Source organism: Colias philodice, chromosome 18, assembly GCF_061535455.1.
Source record: "Colias philodice isolate Cphi_HAF_F1 chromosome 18, ilColPhil1 Martin Lab GWU primary, whole genome shotgun sequence".
In the NCBI taxonomy this organism is placed as follows: Eukaryota; Metazoa; Arthropoda; class Insecta; order Lepidoptera; family Pieridae; genus Colias; species Colias philodice.
Window position 1 is genome coordinate 9,665,681 of NC_143103.1, and position 22,232 is coordinate 9,687,912.

General features: G+C 33.9%; 1 protein-coding gene across 5 annotated transcripts in view; it reads left to right on the forward strand.

Annotated features, from left to right (window-relative positions):
• hth (Meis homeobox homothorax) overlaps positions 1 to 22,232 on the forward strand; it is a 242,504-nt gene that overhangs the window by 20,703 nt on the left and 199,569 nt on the right. For all 5 annotated transcript variants that reach the window (XM_089706240.1, XM_089706242.1, XM_089706241.1 and 2 more), the window contains exons 3-5: positions 209 to 350; positions 16,429 to 16,479; positions 21,383 to 21,433. In XM_089706240.1, coding sequence (XP_089562366.1) covers positions 209 to 350; positions 16,429 to 16,479; positions 21,383 to 21,433 — 244 coding nt within the window. The remainder of the gene's footprint in view (positions 1 to 208; positions 351 to 16,428; positions 16,480 to 21,382; positions 21,434 to 22,232) is intronic.

A 22,232-nucleotide genomic window follows, 5' to 3' on the forward strand; every position in this document is an offset into this window, starting at 1 on the left:
TAGTCAAAGGGATCGGGACTATCTATATGTTAATCCAGTTCCAGTTACCAAATTTCATGAAAATCGGGTCAGCAGTTTTTTACTGAAGGAGTAACGAAAAACTCTCGCATTTATAATATTAGTAGGATTAATTACAGTATATTACTCTTATGCTTTCCACCATTGTGTTCTTCTCTTGGTTATGATCTACCTCTACTCCTGCCCCCAGGCACCCCCTGTTCCCCCTGCTGGCGCTGATCTTTGAGAAGTGCGAGCTAGCCACCTGCACCCCCCGGGACCCCGGGGTCGCGGGAGGGGATGTCTGCTCGTCGGAGTCGTTCAACGAGGATATTGCGGTTTTTAGCAAACAGGTTGGTGTTTTTTTTTTAATAATATTTTGGCGAATAATTTGATATTTTACAGAGGTATCGCAGATTTCGGCAATTTTACAGCGCGAGCTATGATTTCTGACAAAAACTAAAAATGAAATACGAATGTTTTAATGGTAGGTGGGTTTTAAGGACAGATTAAATTTGCTATATATAAGTATGTAATTTAATTGATACAATGTATATGTTGTTTTTAGATAATACGCTTTTCAAATGTCACAGTTTTTAGTAAACAGTTTCATTTTTATTTGTTTTTAATAAAAATTTTCAAAAGTGGTAGAGTGGTTTTGGGTTATCTTTGATTTTGATAATAACTAATAAGTTTTAAAGAAGAACTGGACCTACCTACTTGATACTTCATGGTGTTTTTCCGTAAATTGGGCTTAGTTTTTTTTTTGTGTTGAGAAAAGAACTTATAATATTAGGTATTAAAATTTTGATAAATAAATTCATCGTGTCCAAAAAATAAAAAACAAAAACGGGGAAAACCTGTAGGTATATCCTGCATTATCTCTATAATCTTTGGCATTAGCTTTATCTGTGGAATCTAAGTCAGGTAGAGCCCCTTACATTTTTGGAAATACCAATGATTTTGAATCTGTGGAATTACATATTTAAAACGAAAATACTCATCCCTATGGATTATCTGTATAACAGATAAGTAATTGTCTATTCATATCTGCATCATAATCAACGATATTTAAAAAAAAAACAATAATCCTTCAGTTACAAGCTTAAAGCTTTTTCACTCTAAAACGCAAAATTAGACGAGACGGAACCATAATAAAAATCCCTGCAAACCAATACGATTCCACACGGACCCATTTAGAAAGGAAAATGATTCGCGAGCCTGGCTGAATAACTTTGTGCACCTGCCTCCATTACCCATCAGAATTAAAAAAGAAAAAAAAGAACGCCAACGCATTCGAAATTCGAATATTAAAATGTCGCGCGCAAAATGGCGGACGTAAATCAACAACGGCAATTTCTTCAATGCCTTTAATAACTATAAAGCAAAATTAGCAACGGTAAATCTGTTATCGACTATTGATTGTTACGCTTATTTGTAGTTCTGATTCAATTTCATCTCATTTGTACCGTGAGCTAAATTAATTTTAGTATGCCAATCGATTTGACGCGAATGTAAAACTAATATTAAACTTTTATTTGTACACGCGTTGAAACTTAATAGTTTATTTTAATGTCTGAAACTTAGATTATGTTTATGCGTAGTAAATACAAAAAAAAACAACGTTAAATTTCTTAACAAGACAGACTACGTGTTCTTTATAATCTGTATGCTGTTAAAAGCATACAATTGCGGTTACAAGCCGATAACATACATTAGCGACACCTATTATTGAAACGAAAAAAGCCCCAAAACGCCGCAAAATGGAGTCATTTTGTGGCCGTTCGATTGAAACTGGTAATCTGGCAGACCGACAATCGACGGCTCTATAATTTCCTTATAAATTTATTAAACCACAAGTCTCCATTTTTTATTTGTATTCCAACAATACGCTAACAGGCGATGACATGTTGCGGTAGAATGCAATTTTAAAAAAGCTGTCACTCTCACATTAAAACGTCAAAATATACAAAAGCGGAAGTGTCATTGTCGAGACGTCCAAGTTTCACTTTTATAATGTTATTATTTACTCGTTATCAGTCAAAGACACCACTGTGAGCTAATTATTGAAATTGTAATGCATTATAGTGTATTAATATCGTTACTGCGAGTCTGACCTTACGATAGCTCCGAGATAATGTCAGTGTCAGAGTACTGACCAGTTCACGTTTGTTTATGCTGGGTTGACTTAGGTTCGATAAATCGAGATTGTTGACATTTAATAACTTTAATTGTTACATAAATCTCAAGAAACGACTATCGGGTGACGGTAACCGATAATAGGGAAACATATTTTGACGCCGCGGCCGTCACGTCGACCGTCACATTTATCGCCGGTTCCACATGTAACGTAAGCTAATCGCGTCTTTAATTACTTCAATAAAACGTTTATTGGTGGCGGTGGCACGTGAAATCGCCACAAAAAGAGATAAAGTTCGGACCTCCCTCTCTAGAACACTTTAATAAGCGGCGGACATAATTCATCGGCGCACGAAATAAATCATAAACGGTAAAGTGTTTATTTTCAACGTACTTAATATGTTATAAATTTATTTAAGTGGCACGCGGTATGATTGTGGAGTGATTGATATAGAGCTGTGCGATCGGTTTAGCTGCGATAGTGTCCCGCTGTCATCGATACAGCCGCCTCTTCGCCTGCCGCCTGCCGCCCTCCGCCGCCGCTCAGAGCCTCGCGCTAGCGCCGAATGTCAGCCGCGTTTTTATGACCCGATCTCGTATTTACTATCTCGACAATATTATCTAATTATAACTAACTTTACGACTGTTTTATTAACGCAACAGCTTTTATTATCTCTTAATGTGGTCAGGTATTGCGCTCATTATTAAATACTTGTCTCGCCATACGATCTGAATTTAATGAGACTACGCGCTCACTCGGCGAATGATAAAACACACGTGTGATATTTTAATGAACATTTGTCGTACACCGACTTAATTAACATAGAATAACGTAACACATAGTCGTCTCGACTGCTATAATCTTTGGAGCGAGAAATTAAAAGAGTGAAAAAATAACAAGTTCTTAACGTTCGTGGCTCGATCGTTTCTAAAGGCTTTTTTTGTACGTCGCTGTGAGCATCGATTAATAAAATATTTATGGAAAATCGCTACCGCATCGTCTCAAATAAGTGGCCGGTGTGTGATATTATATGGAAGCGTGTATAATGAAAAATAATTGCGGGAATGTTAATTGCCGATCGCCGTCGATGCGTGCGCGGGCGGACGGCGCGGTGTACGGCGCAGCGGAACGTTAGAAAAAATGTCTTTATTCGTGACGTCTTCACAAGGTCACGTTGCGTTTTTAATGCAATATCGACACTTGGAATAAGCTGTCATAAACGAAGCATTTGCTCTGGTATGCTCAAAATGCGACGGGAATAAATTATTTTTTTACGCAGCCGTGTTAATTGGTTTGTAAAAACTCGATACCATTTTAGAATGAGCCGATTGAAGTATTAATTAAATTGTATACTATAGGTGTAATATGTAATAATTGTCGATGTATAAGTGTTATCGGTTCCCACGTACGCCACGCCGTATATCGATTTCATTAATTTTTATATCGATTTTATAAGTACCGGTTTTTTGAGGGATCTATCAAAATCCACAGCATCCGCGTTTTAAATTGATATCTAATAAATGTTCTGAATGATGTCTTGAGTATTTGCGATTTGTTTTGTCGAATTTAGATATATTTTTTTTAAAAAAAACGTAAGCTTGCACGTGCATACGTTTCAGCATAAAAATGGCTAAAACATGTCTGATTAAATTTGTTACAGGTGAAATAAAATAACTCTTTGCAATTATCATAGTATATTTCTAGAAATGATTTCTTTTGTTTGGCTATTAACACAGACTATTTGAAATTTGAATTAAGATACATAAAAACTAGAGCTAACAAAGAACTAACAGTAAAATTGTCTGCACCGTTAAAACCGAACCAGTAATTGCGAATTAAATAAAAAATCGGCCAAGTGCGAGTCGGACTCGCGCACGAAGGGTTCCTAACTATAGGGACCCCCATTAATGTTATTATTTTTAATTTTTAGTACATATTTGTTGTTATAGCGGCAACGGAAATACATCATTTGTGAAAATTTCAGCTTTCTAGCTATCACGGTTATACAGCCTGGAGACAGACAGACAACGAAGTCTCAGTAATAGGGTCCCGATTTACCGTTTCGGTACGGAACCCTAAAAAATCACAAAAGATTTACGCACAGATAACAATAAAATGTTAATAAGTTCATTCATCAACGGACAGACGCGCCAAACTGATTTATAACATTTTTTATTAACTATTTGTTTAATTGTTTGTATGTATGTGTAACCACGTAATAAGGAAAATGATTGTAAACCTCGAATTATGATTTTATCGCAATTTATGATCATCAGATGTTTTGGATGTAACAGGTATAATTATAACATACATACAGACATTGTATTTTGTAATTAAAGTTTTTGCAAGTTTAAAATATGCATAACATAATATACAGTGTTCTCACAACAATTGAATAAGATTTGTTTTAAATCCGTTAAAATGTGTTTTCTTATTTACATAAAATCAAACATAATCTATATCTTAAATGACTTCCGCCCACGACTTTGTACGTGCATCCCTGTTTTTCCCCGTTCCCGCAAGAATTTCGGGAAATCCTTTCTTAGCGGATGCCTACGTCCTAACATCTATACCTGCACGCCAAATTTCAGCCCGATACGTCCAGTGGTTTGGGCTGTGCGTTGAAGTTGATAGATCACTATATCAGCCACCTTTGAGTTTTATACATATATAGAAAGAAAGATATGATACACTATAATGTTTAGACATTATGGTTCAATAGTTTCATAACAAAAATAGTCAACAATTAGAACAGTTAATTATAATTAAAATTCATTACTTATTCGTTGCGTTGAATATATTTGCACATTTGTCTTGAAATAAAGATGTTTGAGATAACAGTATGTTTGAAGAGATTTTAGTATTTGTTAATTCGTGACGTGTTTATCTTCCTAGAACTTATCATACAACATGCAATTAATATGAAATGTTGTGACAACTTTTTATAATCCTTTTTCTTAAAACAGATAACTTGCCCATAAAATTATACAGAGTGAAAGAAAAGTGCGTTTTACTTCCACATAAACTAGTATTCCACCTGCGGATTTCCTCGCTTTGTCTAAACTAAATTATATAATAAAACGTTCCTAGAGAATGAATCTATCTATAAAAAAAACTGCATCAAAATCCGTTCTAGTTTTAAAGATTTAAGCATAGGTACATACAGACGGATTCACAGCGACTTTGTTTTATACTATGTAGTGATCGAGTTTTTAATATCTTAACAATTTCAGAATTAAATTAAAATTGTCTAAGCTAACACAGGCCCTTTTTTTATTTTTTTTTTATAGTGGGGAAATCTTCTTAGATACCCCCGGCTCCCGGGGATGGGGCCGTGGTTATGTCGGATTTTTACCGACTAAAACCCCACTCTGTTCCATCGTGCTGCTTTGGACGGAACTGCCGGAACGGTTACGACTCTACCGCGTGTCCCGTCCAGCAGATGCCCGTTTAAGCTAACACAGGCCCTACATAGATGATACTTAGTTCAGTTTAAGAAACCTTGCATCCAGATACCATTTGACATCATTGTAATGTTCCCACAAACAATTGGGAGTCAAAATGATTAGATCAACATACAAGCATTGTCCGTTTGTCTGTTTGTTTACATCTGTCGTTTAACATCCATTGTGTATTGTTGAGGGATTTGGCGCGCAATTTGACGACTATACCTCGGACGACGCCATGATCCATTTCACAAAATGGTGACGCAGCTGCGCAAGCGCATAATGCAACGAATTAACTGTTGTGCAGTTTTATTCTTTTGATTTGATGACGAATAATATATTTGATAAGATAGTTTGAAGTGTTTTAATTTTGTTATCTCATCACCACTGTGTTAGAATATATGATGTAACAACTATTTACCAAAATGAAATCTTTGTACTGATAAATATAAAGAATTACAAAGACACGTTGTATGTATGTATGTCATCGTTCACCAAGCTCAATATCACTTAACTAATAATATTGGAATTTCAATAAATCCTTATAAAAGATTTTTCTCTCAGCTAATGGTAACATTACATTTTATCACATACATAGTTCTATTCTGAATCAATCATGCTTGTTATTTATTTATTATCTTTAAAAGGAAATCAATATTAACATTAAAAATATGACATTACCAAAGCATAGTTTTTTATTACATTCAATGTGGTAATTATATTATTTACTAAAGGTAAACCTTATTATAGGACTTGCTTTTAAAATTGAGTAGTGATTGAACCCCATAGGATTGCGTGAGCCACTCAATTAGCGGCTGACACGGCGCTCACATCGTTTTTGTGCGCTTAGCATTAATATGCTGGACTAAACATACGCTCTTTCAACACTGATGACGTCAGAATGCCACTCGGTACCGTTTACAACACCAATAAATAATTCCATTCCATTTCATTCACGTTCCGTATTTAAATATTCGAAAATCGAACGCGAACCGCTTAGATTTTCGAAAACAGAACTGTTAATATCTCTATGTACGCTCTACATTTTTCGAATTCAATTTCGAACGTTACGGTTCGCTAACGCGTAATTCGAATTTTGAATATTTTCGATTAGGGACGATTTGAATAGAGGGTTCCGAATTTGAATGCGCCAATGATGGGCATGCGTTGTCGGGATTGGCCGGTAATTCCCGGGTATACTTAGAAAGCGCCGTAATTAAAAGTCTTTCCTTTATAACGTGTCATACGAATATTATATCCGTTTATGGTTCGGGCCGCGCCGGTTCGGTGGTAAAAAGTTGAAGCCGGTGGTATGGCGATTTTTTAAAGAAAACTCGTGATAAAAATGGAGGCCAAATAAGAATTAATTCGCAGCCGTTAATAATGACATAAATACTCTATGGTTACAGGGTGATGTTTAAATTAAAATTCAAAATTTTGTTCAAACATACGAATAGACAAAAATTTCTTTACAAAAAGTGTGTTAAAAAGTAATTTAAATATCACGGTCAGGTGAACACCAAAACTGGGAATCTTATTAAGCATTTACGCAGGAAATGAATAATAAACACATAGTATAATTCAAATTCATTGCACTCTTCAAATTAAAAAGCTTTTGTTTATTGATCATTATGTTAAATATACCACATCAAAACCAGGCCATCAAACCAATCTAATAAAAAATATAGAAAATCAAGTTTTTATAGATAAGAAATTATTCTAGACTAGGTTTGTTTCACGGTTTCACCCGCGTGGCTCCGCTCCTGTTGGTCTTAGCGTAATGATATAATATAGCCTGTAGCCTTCCTCGATAAATGGGCTATCCAACACCGAACGAATTTTTCAAATCGGACCAGTAGTAGTTCTTGAGATTAGCGCGTTCAAACAAACAAACAAACTCTTCAGCTTTATAATATTAGTATAGATTAAAAAAACCTGCGTTTAGAAATGCAATCAGCCTGTATATGGTGGTGTAATTATAACAGGCGCAGGCGCATTCCGCGCAACACGTCGCGGCTTTTGGACCGCCGCTTTACCGACTTTTAAAAAGGAAAGTTATGTGACGTTTCTATGTATAGAAATATGCCTTTATTATGGTTTAGATAAGTGGCTTATGGATTATTATCGTGGTGTAGTGGTTAAGTGCAGGTTTGAATCTTTTTTTGTATATAGTGGTGCAGTTTGGAGTGTCAAATTCAAGTATGTTTACATTTACACAAAGAAGTCTTATTGTATCGTTGAATAAAATTGGTTCTGTATTTGTTGGCTAAAGTAAAAGTTAACTACAGTACATTGTACCAGTTATGCCTTATGAATTAAAATCCAATGAACCAAATCCACGTATTAACGATAATTTTATAGAATTTTAATCGCCGCTTGACTGAACGCCAAATACCTTCCTATGTAAACACATAACATTGTCTACATTTATCATTTACCTACCCTAAAAAGCGAAGACACAGACCAGCACAAGCTGACCCCCCATCGCCGTAATTCAAACGTCAAGTTTATGGCCCTGGTACTTTTATAGGGGTCAAGGAATTCTGGTTATTGCGTCCAACATAACATGACCTCTTGTTTCGTTAAAATATCAGCCTGGGGTGGTTCTCTAAGGGTAAATAAGGGTGGGTCAAAAACAGCTGACGCGGATTACTGGATGTATACAGCGGCGTATATTTGCTAATTGTGTTATGTTTAATTTTGTACACTTTAATGTTTTTAAGCTGCGCTAATGTGACATGCGGTATGATTTATCGTATTGGAATATTGGCGCACCCTACCCAGATAATCATGGCGTTTTTAAAATAATCTTTAGGTAATTGCTAGATAGAATTATGAGTAATTTAGTTTATTAACAAAGTTGCTATCAAAGTAATTGTTTAGTCCAGGAAACTTTGAACCTAATAAATTAGAAACAAAACGGACATGAAAGGGAATTTCAATAATTTTACAATTGTATGCATTTAGTCCGATCAGAGTCGCCTGTTATTACCTAGCCCTGGGTAAAACGTCTGTAATTATGAATACGGTAATTCACATATAATTAGTGCCATTCTGTCTTTGCTTATTCATTGTACATCGGTTTGTATTGCTCATGAAATTGTAGGGTATTTTCATCATTCTATAGTTTAGGTCAAACCTTCAGGGTATCCTAGGTATCAATAATTGGAAGGGGGTTAAAATTTATTTGTTTTAAATGTAATCATGCATTCCTATTTTCAATATTAAAAGTGACTTCACTTAGGTATTGTCTTTGCTTTACCTAAAACAAAATACCATTTTAAACAAATGATGATTAGATTTTTTATCTATAATATGCCCCTTTCATACCTTCTCATATCTCACCTCACTTCAATGTGCCAAAAGATTCTTTTTTGCAAATCTTAAATATTCCATCTTGACTTTATCTAAAATATTCCCTTCCATCTTGTTTTTAAATTACATAATGCATTAGCTATAGATATAAGAAATGATTCTAGAGTTACACGTCTTCACAAATTACGATAAGAGGGATGTATTAGTGGCAAATCAATCAAATAACCCTTCCTTAAGGGATGTTTGCTTTGGGGTGGATAATGGCCGTTCCTTGTTGTTTTTGCACACTGTACTTTAGTATTGGTTTCTTGTTTGCACTCAGTACGTTGGATGAATTTTTAGATGGTTTTGTTTTGGAAGAAAGATTTAGGAAAGTAAAGTTAGATGACAGGGTGTTGTCGGTATTGGTTTTAACAAATTTATAGCAAAATGATCGGCAGTTTATGTATGATTGTAATAAATTTTGAAAATCTGAGCTAACGATATAGACCTAGATGCAGGACAAAAACAAATTTGTTGTTGACTGCCATTTTCTTTAATACCTGTTTTTATATTTATTTATTTGTCAGTGAAATGGTTGACTAAAATTCTCAGGTATATTCGTCAAACAAAACACGAAAATTGTCCACCTTACCCAAAAACTTAAACTGTTTATACCCCATTATGCAACTAAACAAAAAGACAAACGTCCCCTTCAAGCATTAACTTATAAATTATATTAACAAAAGCGAAACATCCACCCGCAGATAATATTAAACATAGGACCATTACACTTTAATTTTCTGCCCCCAGGGGTCTTGGGGTGGTGCAAGGGTAGTTTGGGACCGCACTTATTATTCATATACGTAGTTGGTTAATGCGTGTTAGTGTTAAAAACCAATATCTGACGTGGTTGATTTTAACTTTTTAAACACTCAATAATGGAACATGTGAGGATTTTGATATTTAATCCTGAATAAATAGACTGATTCTAATGAAATTTGGTAGGGTGATAGTATGAATTGTAATGGTATATTCTAAATGAAACGCGAATACAAATACCATCCAATATTGGAAGAACTCATTTTAGAATGAGATCTTAGACTTGAAATAAGTGTAGGTATTATAAGACACACTTTGTTTCCTATTAGGTATAACATCACTATTGTGATATAATCTTGGGTCAAATGTAGCTAGGCATCCAAATTTCACCTTATTTATTTATTTATTTTCATTTCACCTGATTCTTCACCTGATTCTTTCAATCCAGTTTTAAAGTGAAACTTTTATTACATCGTCTCAAACTTTTTGGTCTGTGTTGCGCATTTCGCGTGTATCGCGGCTGCCGACCGTCACGCGACATGCGCTACACAAAGCAGTGTTCGGAACCGTTCGAACAGTTTCACTTTTACCGTGGTTTCATAAAACCACACAACATTTTTTATTATTTCTATTATTGTCATTCTACGAACACTTGATAACTTAAACACGCAAGTCATCGACACAGCTTTAACAAGGGCTAACCCAAATCCACGATTATTCGATCAATTTTAAACTCCGGATTCAACCGATGAAAAGATGTTTATTTTGTTTGGCGCATGCGCTGCAGGCGTAAACAAGCGTCTGTTTGTCCGCACATACGTACGTACATGATAAATAAATTTGCATTAAAATATGTTGAGCCAGTCCGCCATATTGTAATTGAAGTTAATTTTATAAAGTCAACGATCGGTTTTTTCTTCCTCAAATTTAGCTGGATTACGCGTTTTTAGGTATATTTGGACCATACTTACAAAATCAAACTAAACATTGTAATCTTAAAAAAACATTCATAACAATTGATAGACATTTTTTTATATTTACGTGCATCATAAAGCATAGCAAAATGTATAAACAAACACACATAACAAACGTCTCTTCAATAAATAAAGTATCTCAAACATATTTCACGATTCATAAAATAACAATAAGTATAAAAAGTGAAGAATTAAAACCGTTTAAATACGAAATTTGTAAAGGAAGATTATAAATATAAAATAGTATAAAAAACCTAGCATCTGCCTAATCCATACCCGCCTTACTTTGGATTTAAATTTGTATTCATGATCATGGTTTGAAAAATTCTTTAATGTTATTCATTTTTATAATTATTAACCGACTTCAAAAAAAAGGAGGAGGTTATCAATTCGGCCGGTATGTTTTTTTTTTTTTTTTTTTTATGTATGTACACCGATTACTCCGTGGTTTCTGAACCGATTTACGTGATTCTTTTTTTGTTCGATGCGGGATGGTGTCGAATTGGTCCCATAAAAATTTTATTCGGATAGGTCCAGTAGTTTTTATTTTATGAGCATTTTTGTCTGTATTTGTAAATGTTGCAAGTGCAAGTTTGAAGTCGGTTGTTTTTAACGCAGTTATTGACTTGTAACACTTTTTCAATGGAATTTAAAAGCAAATTGCTTTGTAAAATGTAATTTAAGAGTTTGTTGATTCTTCTCGATAGTAACATTCCCAATCGGCGATATAGTTTAATCAGAAAAATCATTAACAATAATTACCTAAACTTTTCTTTTCGTTTGTAGAAAAATAATTATGTCTTTCTTTGAAGCCTTTACTTTTTTTGATGGCTCTTGATAATTCACTAGTTAATGTATATTAAACTTGAGTTCCATTTTTAAAGTGAAACTTTTATTACATCGTGTCAAACTTTTTGGTCTGTGTAGCGCATGTCGCGTGTATCGCGGCTGCCGAGTAGGTATACCTACTCGGCAGCCGACCGTCACGCGACATGCGCTACACAAAGCAGTGTTCGGAACCGTTCGAACAGTTTCACTTTTACCGTGGTTTCATAAAACCACACAACATTTTTTTTTTATTAACAATAGGGAAACGTTTGACCACGATCTCCTGCTGGTAAGCGAAGATGTGTCTTACTTCTATCCTCTGTAAAACAATGTTATAATATGTCAAAATGATTATTTCCCTGACAATTAAATCAACTTCTATATTAAGTTAACTATGTTTCCACACATCATCCTTTTGTTATTACTTGTCCCTTAAGTTAAGTTACTATCTATAGTTCCTACTCAATACCAACATGTCCAAATTTCTTCGTGTCTCTATTGACTCAAGTAATAACAATAAAAACGAAAACAAAGGTAGCACTTGTACGCAATTCCTGTGTGAGTAATTAAGTACTTTTACGACCATCTAATTCTGCCCCTGTATTAATGACCGAAAAACTGACCTAAAACCACCCCTGGGAGGGTTAAACGGGCGTATAACGGAACGAAACGTGCTAGTTTGTGATTTCCTTTAATTGTTACAATGCAATTGTATCATAAATCTGGAGATTGTGTTTGTATAGAACTGCTGTGTTGAATTTGATGATGGCAATTTAACTGTAATAAATAATGAAACACTGTAATGTCAAGAAAAATACTGATCCAATTGTTTAAAGGATGAAACAGAAGACAAAGCTTAAAGATAATATAAAGGCCCAAGAGATAAAGGATTGAATTCGTATCCTAGAATTAAACAATTTAAAAAGGACACAATAAAGACACCACAATGCGAAGCTGACAGCACCGCTTACGAGCCCGCAACTAACAAACCACAAAACGCTGAGACATTACAAAAATTACATATCATTTACGCGGACGACTGACAAATCACGTCCAAATAACACCTTACAGAAATTATACGTTTCCGACAGTCCAGAATCACGCCTCAGCTTATAAATTAATAAATCATGATGCACACAGTGACAAAACGCACCGAAATTACGGCTCACAAATCGTCAACGAACGCGGCCATAAATCAAGTCGAGGGCAAAAAAACACTAACCAAACACCCGTGGTCCGTCTACCTGCACTCCAGAGTTTTGTATTAAAAATAAAATTTTGGGCTCGCAGCAAAAAACCGAACCCCCGCCTCCCCCCGCCGTCTTGGCCTTCCATCTGCCAACTTACAAACATGTGCTTCGCTGGAACAACAAATTTTTTTCCAAGTTCCATAGCTATTTGCTAACCAGTAAAATATTTATGAATACGCTCCGATATGAATAGTTGTCTATGATTTACATATTTATGGCGGGAAACAAAAGGCGCTCGTCGCGTATCGGGTAATTCGAATTGGAAAGTTTTGCTTTTACTGCTATTTTACTAAAATGAGGAATGAAGTTTTAAATTAAAATTGTCAAGTTAAAATCCTTTTAAATTACATAGTTTTAAAGTGAAACTTTTATTACATCGTCTCAAACTTTTTGGTCTGTGTAGCGCATGTCGCGTGTATCGCGGCTGCCGAGTAGGTATACCTACTCGGCAGCCGACCGTCACGCGACATGCGCTACACAAAGCAGTGTTCGGAACCGTTCGAACAGTTTCACTTTTACCGTGGTTTCATAAAACCACACAACATTTTTTATTTATCTTGTAGGTGCCCGTTTATTTAATGCATTCTTTACTCATTTCAAAATATTATTACAGAATATTACCTATATTCCGAGAATGTTTCCTCGTATGAAAACTACGTCATTCATTTTGTTATGCGCAGATTCATTTTAATTAACAAGTGATTAACCAAATATCAAATCACTTTATTATTATGGAAGTGAAAATTACAATCATTGTTAAATCTAATATTTTAATAGTTTTAGTATAAATCCGTAAACTTTTTATAAGATAGGGGATATCATGTCGTTATTGCTTACACGTGTTTTGTTTTTAACACTAAATAATTAACAATTACGTAAAATAACTATTCACAAAACTACTTAATATTGACCAAGTTTTAATAAAGATAAAACTTAAAAACATTTCATTATACATTGTTAGCGCCTCGCCCGAAGAATGTGGCCATAAATCTACGCGTTCCATCTCAAGTCTATTAAATTAATAAACAAAATATAACTCATAATGAACCCTATTCATTATTTATAAAGCACATATTAGGATACCACTAAAGGGACGGTTATTACCCTAAGTATAGTATCGCGACATCAAAATCGCTACCAAAAGCCTTGTACCCTGTAATTTTTAATAAAAAATCTATTTTATACGAGAAAATAAACCGGGCTACCTAAGATGCCCGCTGATCGATCGGAGATTCAATATATCAAAGTGTACACGCAATTTTGACACTTGTCACACCAAACATATGACCCATATTCACTTAAACAGTTACATTGTTTAATGCTAAATTATTTTATATCGCAAAGGTCGTTTGTAATTTAGAAGTCGCCTCCTATTTAATAACTTTAAGATTGAAGGCAGGTGTTTTTTTTTAGTTTGCGTCCAAAAACGCATGCTTCTGAAGAAGTTTCAAATTATATATCTATTATTAATACCCTTTCCTGTTATGAAAACTTTATTTATAGGATGCGCGTGCGACGGTTATCTGTTCTTCCGTAACTATAAATGTCGCAGTAAAATGTGTCCGATGGTTTTATTGTGCTGCCTCGTTAGGGCTTCCTAGGGCATGACTTGCGAATACAGAAATCTATGGAGCGTCCGTTTGTTTTATGATTACAATTTATACTATTTAAAAGATTACGACAGTCGACTTCGATCATTTAAAGTATCCTATATAGATCTATCAATACTCACAATTTGCAATGAACATTATTTCACAATAATAATACAACAGAATATAATCCTCCACCCGTTCACAGTACCTACATTTGTATATACAGATGTCACAAAAAATTGACAAAAGTTATGAGAAATTTGTACCGTCACGGCTCCTCACAATACCCAAATAGTACAAAGGCAAATTCAATTATTATCAATCGACTGAAAATGCACAAAGACGATCAGGTAGATGCTGTGACGATTGTCAGAAACTCTTGTTTATTTTATAGTAGGTACTATAAAATAACTTTGAAATTTATGGACCTCGAAAATTCTCCGTAGGTAATTTATGCGGTGGTCGTAAAAATGAAACTTTAATTTGAGGGATGCATAGTTTTCTCTGTTCTTAAAATTACTGTTACCAAATCAATTGTTAAACACTATTTATTAGCGAAAACCAAATCTGATCTTAAAATAATAAAATTTTTACCCAAAAAAAGTGCATCATATAGAACATGCAAACCCTGACATCTCAACTATAAAACGATAAAAGACGCAACGCCGCGGGGTAATGCGATACATGCGATCGTTGACCCACCTCCGCCCATGCTGGAGGAAGTCCATCATTTGGAGCCCGACGACCCAGAACCCCCCATTTTCGACACTTATAAACCCACGCCTTCCTTATGTATTAGTTTAAAGTTTTTGGGCAATTTGTTGATCATATAGTGATAGGTTATCTAAATGTATAATCAGAGTGCAGCGATCAAATTATTTAATCATTTGATAAATAAAAGGAAAAGGGCATCTAATCGTGAATAATGAGGAACTGAATTTTATCAAATTATAGACTGATTAATTTGAACAAAAATTGTGACTAATTTTATACAAGTTTTCGAAATAATGTATGTCTGAATGTTTGCAAAAATCACACAAAAACAGATGATTATATTTCAATCAAGGTACATCAATAGTTTATAACTTTGCTTATAACAGTATTATATCAAAAACTTATCAATTTTTTTCTAAAATTCAACAACAAATATAGCAAAACATTTCCAAGTGGATAACCTAACCTAAAACAATCTTGTTTTTAATACCTAGGCAAAAAGCTGACATTTACTCAGTATGTATGCGTGATGGTATCACATTTCCGCCTGAACAAAAAAGGTTAAAATCCAAAGAGTATGATAAAAAGTAACACACTCATTATAGCTTTAGTTTATTGTAAACGCAGGGAAAGTCACACGCTTTGTTAGTATTTTTTCATATTTGTTATTAGTACTTTTAAGGAAATTTCGTTTGGTAGTGTTATGCTTCGTTTCTTACTGATTTAGCTGTTTTTTTATAAACTGTTCGTTTTGTAAGTTAAAAAATTATGTTAGAAATTCCGTTATTTTTTTATGGATAAAGTAATAAAAGTTTAATCCAATAAAATAAAATCTTAGTTTAATAAAGTCTGATTTATTTATGTTTAAAATCTTAATAAAAGTAATAAAATAATATTAGAACATCTATAATATAATCTATGATGTGAAACGAAGCGAAAATTCTTCGTTATATTACGCTAATCCACTGGAAATTTTTAGTTTGTTTAACAGGTTACTGTGTAATAGAAGTTTTTATAAAACTACAATGTCTAGACTCTTCTAGGTAATCTCTTCGTCAAAGATTATTCTCGCAGATGTGACTTTCTTATAAGGGATCAAATGTCAATATTTATTATAAGTTTATTATCATTAGCTGATTACATTTTTATTTTGATGGCTAAATTATGAAAGCTGTGGTTCACACTTTATGCAAATAAAAATCAGTTTTGAAATAAATTATTTATGATAACCAGTTTGATAGATTAACTTTCGTATTTCACACCTAACATTATTATGCATATCATTTATCCCATATAACCTAACCGTGTGGACACCACACGCGGTCAATATAAGAATGTGTACCATTATCTAATGACTTTCTATCTTTCCAGATACGTCAAGAAAAACCCTATTACATAGCGGATCCTGAGGTCGATTCATTAGTAAGTATCCACATTTATCGACCCTTAACGGGCCCAGTTTAATACGCCATAAAACGGTGACCACTTTATGGGTTAGTGACTAAATAATTTACGATTTAATTGCTTCAAGATCTAAAATTAACCACAGGTACCTGAATGGTAGGGAATATTGTTCAAACATTCGGCCTTCGTTCCCATGATTTTTGATTTTATGGGATTTGTGTTAATCACGATAAAGCTATGAAAAAGTCTATTAAATAACTTAACTATTCAGAATTAGACACACAAATGATTGAAAATATCATATAAATTACGGATAATGCCACTTAAAAGGCGAAAGCACATAAAAATGTTAGATATCTGTTAGTTTATGACAGTCCCAGTAACGCAAGACGGTTGGCAACCCGTGGCTAGCTACAAGCGCTAACAAAAAATTAAAAAAGATGGCGACCACCCAGCTCTGTCGTTCGATACGGATACTTAACCGATTTCGGACAAATAAAATTTGAGCCATTACGAATTGACGGTGGCCGTTCATGGTAAAATTAAATCAGTAACTAGAAATTATTGTTGATGCTTTATTTCTGTTTGATTCAATTCTCACATTTTGTATCGTACACAAATCGAATTATCTTTTGATTTGTTTTTCAGTATGATATAGAGCCATTGTGTATATATTTCTATAATTATATATCATGGAGTTACATTGTTTAGGACTGTTAGCTGACAGATTCCTTTTCAATGAAACAATTGTGGTAGTATTACTATTTAGGACCACATGAATTTATTGGTACTTTTAGTAAATAGAAAAATAAGAAATGCAACAATCACCATAATATTCTAAATAATAATCCCTCAGTCCCGGAATCACAGACACAATAGAAAATCTATTGTGTCGCGGCCCGATCGGGCCGCTCGGTGGTCAATGGGTTAAAATCATCCAAATAAGCGTGATTCTTATAAAATATCAAAACAGCATCCGTCCCATGCCCCATTCGGGATGTAAACCTAAAGCAAACAACCTTGAAACGGTAGCAAGCAGGGCGCAATAAAACTTACCTGCTCTGATAAGCTGCACCCTTGTGATAAGGGACAGGCAAGTAAACAACGGTTGAGCTATGTGATAGTAGTTCCACGTTTACAAGTTTTACTTGAAATAATTCTGTTAAATTGTCACGTGGTGATACCAGATATTGTATCAGCTGTGATCTTCCTCAAGAATTGAGATATGGAATGCCAAGTCATTGAAAAAAAAACAACAGCAAACCTACCTTAAAATGAGGATAATTTGGAAAGTCCAGTACATCAAGATACTAAATTAAGTATAACCAAAGATATCACTTCAATACATAATATACCTATAATAGAATAGTTTATATGCTACTAGAGGTCCGCCCCGGCTTCGCCCGTGGTACATATTTCGCAATAAAAGGTATCCTATGTCCTTTCTCGGGTATCAAAATATCTCCATACCAAATTTCATGCAAATTGGTTCAGTAGTTTAGGCGTGATTGAGTAACAGACAGACAGACAGAGTTACTTTCGCATTTATAATATTAGTATGGATTGTTATTGGATTAATTTGAATCTACTAAAAAAATACATTCCCTTCTAATTTGTTTGTTTGTTACATTTACACAACATTGATATAAATAAGTGCGAACTGTTGTTACGGTTGATAAATTTTAAAGGCTTTAGAAGTCATACCATTTGATTCCGAGAACAGAGTGATACATATCGAAAGACCTAGAAGTGCTTGTCTACTAATCGTATTAGTTAGAAAAATACGGTTCATTCCACTACCAAGTAATGTGGTTTTGGATGCATTGGTTTGAATTAACACTAACTAGTAAGTAGCAGTGTGGTCAATTTTGGGGAGACAATACCCCAAAATTGTTTTTATTCTTTTTCATTGCCTCGAAATAACTGAGAGGTAGGAAATTGACAGCAATTAATGAAATGGTTGAAATCTGAATCGATTGATAGGATATTTAGGAAACAAAGTAACAGTATTATGATTATATGTATACACTTGTTAGCCAAAGTCCTCGTGAAAAGCCAGGAACTAATGTCAAAATTCTGTCATACAGTCCATTAATTATAGTATTTACAGTATTCTTTTCCTACAGTTCGTTAGAACTAAAATATGGGTTAAAAATGAATTATTGAAAGACATTGCTAACCCCTTCACTTTAGCCAAAGGCTATTGTCTTTACGCAGCTGACACGCTTTGCCTGGTCATTGTTAACGAGGGTAATAACAGCATTGCCCGCTTGCAATGTGTCGATCCTTTATGCGTTAAACTAATTATGCTTTTGAAATGTCCTTTTATGGTTATTGTCACTTTAATGTAATCTAGAGACTGTTTCTTTTGAATTCTTGATTATTGGGTGTTTTCATTCGATGTAGGTTTTAGAATGTTGTGGTTTTGGGTACTTTTGCTTTCATTAGGGTAGTTTTGCAATTATGGGGTCTACTGAAATCTTTCTTTATAGCTTGGCAGTAACTAAAAATTATGTAAACTTGAAAGAAGCTGATCTTTGTCAAACTAATAAGTGTTTTTGATGAATTGAGCTCAAATAAATCACTTGATCATATTCAGGTACAAATATGGCACTACAATTTGATTCATAGTTTTTTTTAAATTACCTCAGATAATATAAATAAAAAATTGGTTGTTTGTAAAGTAGGTTTACGATCTTGATGTTTACGTGATAACGTCTTATTGGTGGCAGCGCTCGAGATGAGACGGGAGATCGGTCCGTCTCTCTCTCGTTATACCTGCGATCGAGCTCGTGAGGTTTTGGTGTGACACAAGTTTCTGAACATGTCACCCGACTAACACGATTTTAAAAACGTTATCACGTTAAAAATACGTACTTTAGCATGCTTTTTAAATAAAATAACCTCAAATAATATGTCCAAGATATCTAGCTTCCGTAAAACTGGTGTCAGTTTGTCACATTATCACTATGGAACTGTTTGCCAAAGACCAACAGTTTATTTTTGAATTGTTTAAACTAAAAACCCACAGTGGGCTATATTGACCCATGTGCCGTCAGATTAGTTACGGCTAGGGTGTACAAGTAAAGTGTTATTTCTTTGGACAATAAATGTATGGAGTCGTTAAAAAATTGGTACTTTTGTATTTTATGGGGTTTTTTGAAGAGGCAAAATACAGAGCAATGTTTTTTCAAGATATATTTTAATTTTATCTCTCATAATATTATAAAGAAAGTAATAATGCCGGTTATCGTTTTTGTTTGATTTAAGTACTACCTTCATTTTATGCAAAATTTATTTAAATTAAATAATTAATATAAATACTCTTCTAAATATGAATGATAGACGTAAAAGTTTAACATAATTTCCTGAATATTAAACATATTTTTTTGAATAAATTTAAAAGTATGTACATATTTTATCGGTTAATACATTTTATTGGTTCTTAAAAATTCATAAGTATGTCCACCCTACACCCCAAACGCAGTGAAGTTGTTTGCTCACGTCACATCTGTGTTTGTTCTGCTGCGCTCGAGTTTAACACCATCAAATATGGTTTAGCCAGTGTCAACACTCAATTGGTGGCTTTTCATAATAAGGGTTATAAGTTGATTGTTTTGATGCTGTTTTGAATGTTTTTGTGTGTTTGTTCTTTTGTAGCTCGTGTTTTGTGATCTCATTTGTGAATGATACGTATTTAGGTAGGTATAGGTAGGTAGGTATTATATGTAAGAGATTGAATTAAAGTAGAAGTTACTATGATAATCCATACTATATATGTATATTAATATGATAAATGCGAAAGTAACTCTGTCTGTCTGTCTGTTACTCAATCACGCCGAAACTACTGAACCAATTTTCATTAAATTTGGTATGGAGATATTTTGATACCCGAGAAAGGACATAGGCTATTTTTTATTCCATGAATTATGGCTATTTTTTATCGAAAATGACGCAATCCCGGAAATCCCACGGGAACGGCAACTATGCGGGTTTTTCTTTGACTGCACGGGCGAAGCCGCGGGCGGAATCCTAGTTGTTCTATAGTTCTTTAAGCTGAAGTACCAGGCATGTAGAAGTATGTAAGAGATTGAATTAAAGTAGGAGCTGCAAGAGCTGATAACAGTATGTACTGAGGGTGCCTCTGTAAATGTTTGTACACCCGTAAACGCCATTTTGTTTCTGTTAGCATTTTATTGCTACTTACATTAAAAATTTTGTTATTCAAGTTGTATAGGAAAAGTATTTTTAAAAGTTGTACCGGTGTCAAAGTTTTGGAATCTCATTTTTTTAGAGTCAAAATTCAATATAATATGTATAATAAAAAATATCCTAAGCCACTATAGTAGTATCTCTCGTTGCTTAGAAAACCGTACATTAGAATTAATAAGGATTAATCGACTTTCCGATTTGGCCTTAAAAATATAAGTCTTTATAGTAAACTAAACATCCATATCATAAAATCTACACATAAATTCTCAACTACAGCAGGTGTAGCACTCCCACATTAATCACGGACAGACTTACAAACCCTTGTCACGTATGAAAATAATCAAACACACGTTATATTAAAAATGCATCAGTTGTATCGATATGTGATATTATTTACTATAGGACTCGAATACATTACGGTACTCGTTTAGTAGTTTTCGATGTAACAATAAACGTACAGACAAATTAGAATTGATTTATATCTACTTAGGAATTCATATTGAATGCAGTGTTATTTATTATCATTCTGTGCAGTTGTATTCAATGTATGTCAAAAAAATTGTTTGTGTGTTTGTTTGTATTAATCCTTAAAACTATTTTAGCCATATTTACTAGTAACTTATTGAGGTACTATTTCATGAAGTGGTCTACGTTAGTTTTCGCTGTATTTTACCAAAACATAAGATAAATGTAATTTATTTTGTTCCAGATGGTGCAAGCAATACAAGTGCTCCGGTTTCACCTCTTAGAATTAGAAAAAGTAAGTTTCGAATAATAATTATTTATTAATGAGGGAATACATTACGGAACCCGGATCACCTGACGCTATCGTCTCGATTCTCGATTATCCAGAGTATCGATTGATAATATCGATTCCACGCTCACACAAGACCGGTTACGATTCCAACTTCGAAAATTCAAAATTAATTCTCCGTTCGAATGACCGCTCTCATTGTTATGGAAATCAGTGTCAAAATAGAAATTCCATTTGACATTTCTTTTTGAATATTACGATGTTCATTTGAATTTGGAATTATACGAGCCTTGATTGCGTTCGAAATTTAAAATTTGTACATTCTTCGTTAAAAAGCTAATCAAACAGCCAATTCGAAACGTTGTTAAGTGTGAAAATTAGAATGATTTCTATCGGAAGATCGATACAATATAACACGAAATAATAAATGCGTAGTTCGTTTCCACATATCGATTCGAACCGGTCCAAATTATGATTGATATTATATTATATAACGGTAAAATATATTCCATGTCACCGTTCGCGCGTATACGTTAATTAGACATCTAACATTAGGGTCAAATTTGATGCATAATGCTATCTACATTTTTAATTTTTAATCAGTAATAATAAAATGAGTTTGAGGATAGATTTTAACTTGTGAATGAAATTCTTCAAACACAACTAGCACACTAAAATTGATCAGTTCATAGATAATAAATACAGTGGCTTCATACAATAAAATTTAAAAACAGCCTTATGCCATATTTCGACATTAATTGGCGGTTAGTTTGATGGATCCTCATCTTATATATTCATCTGGCTA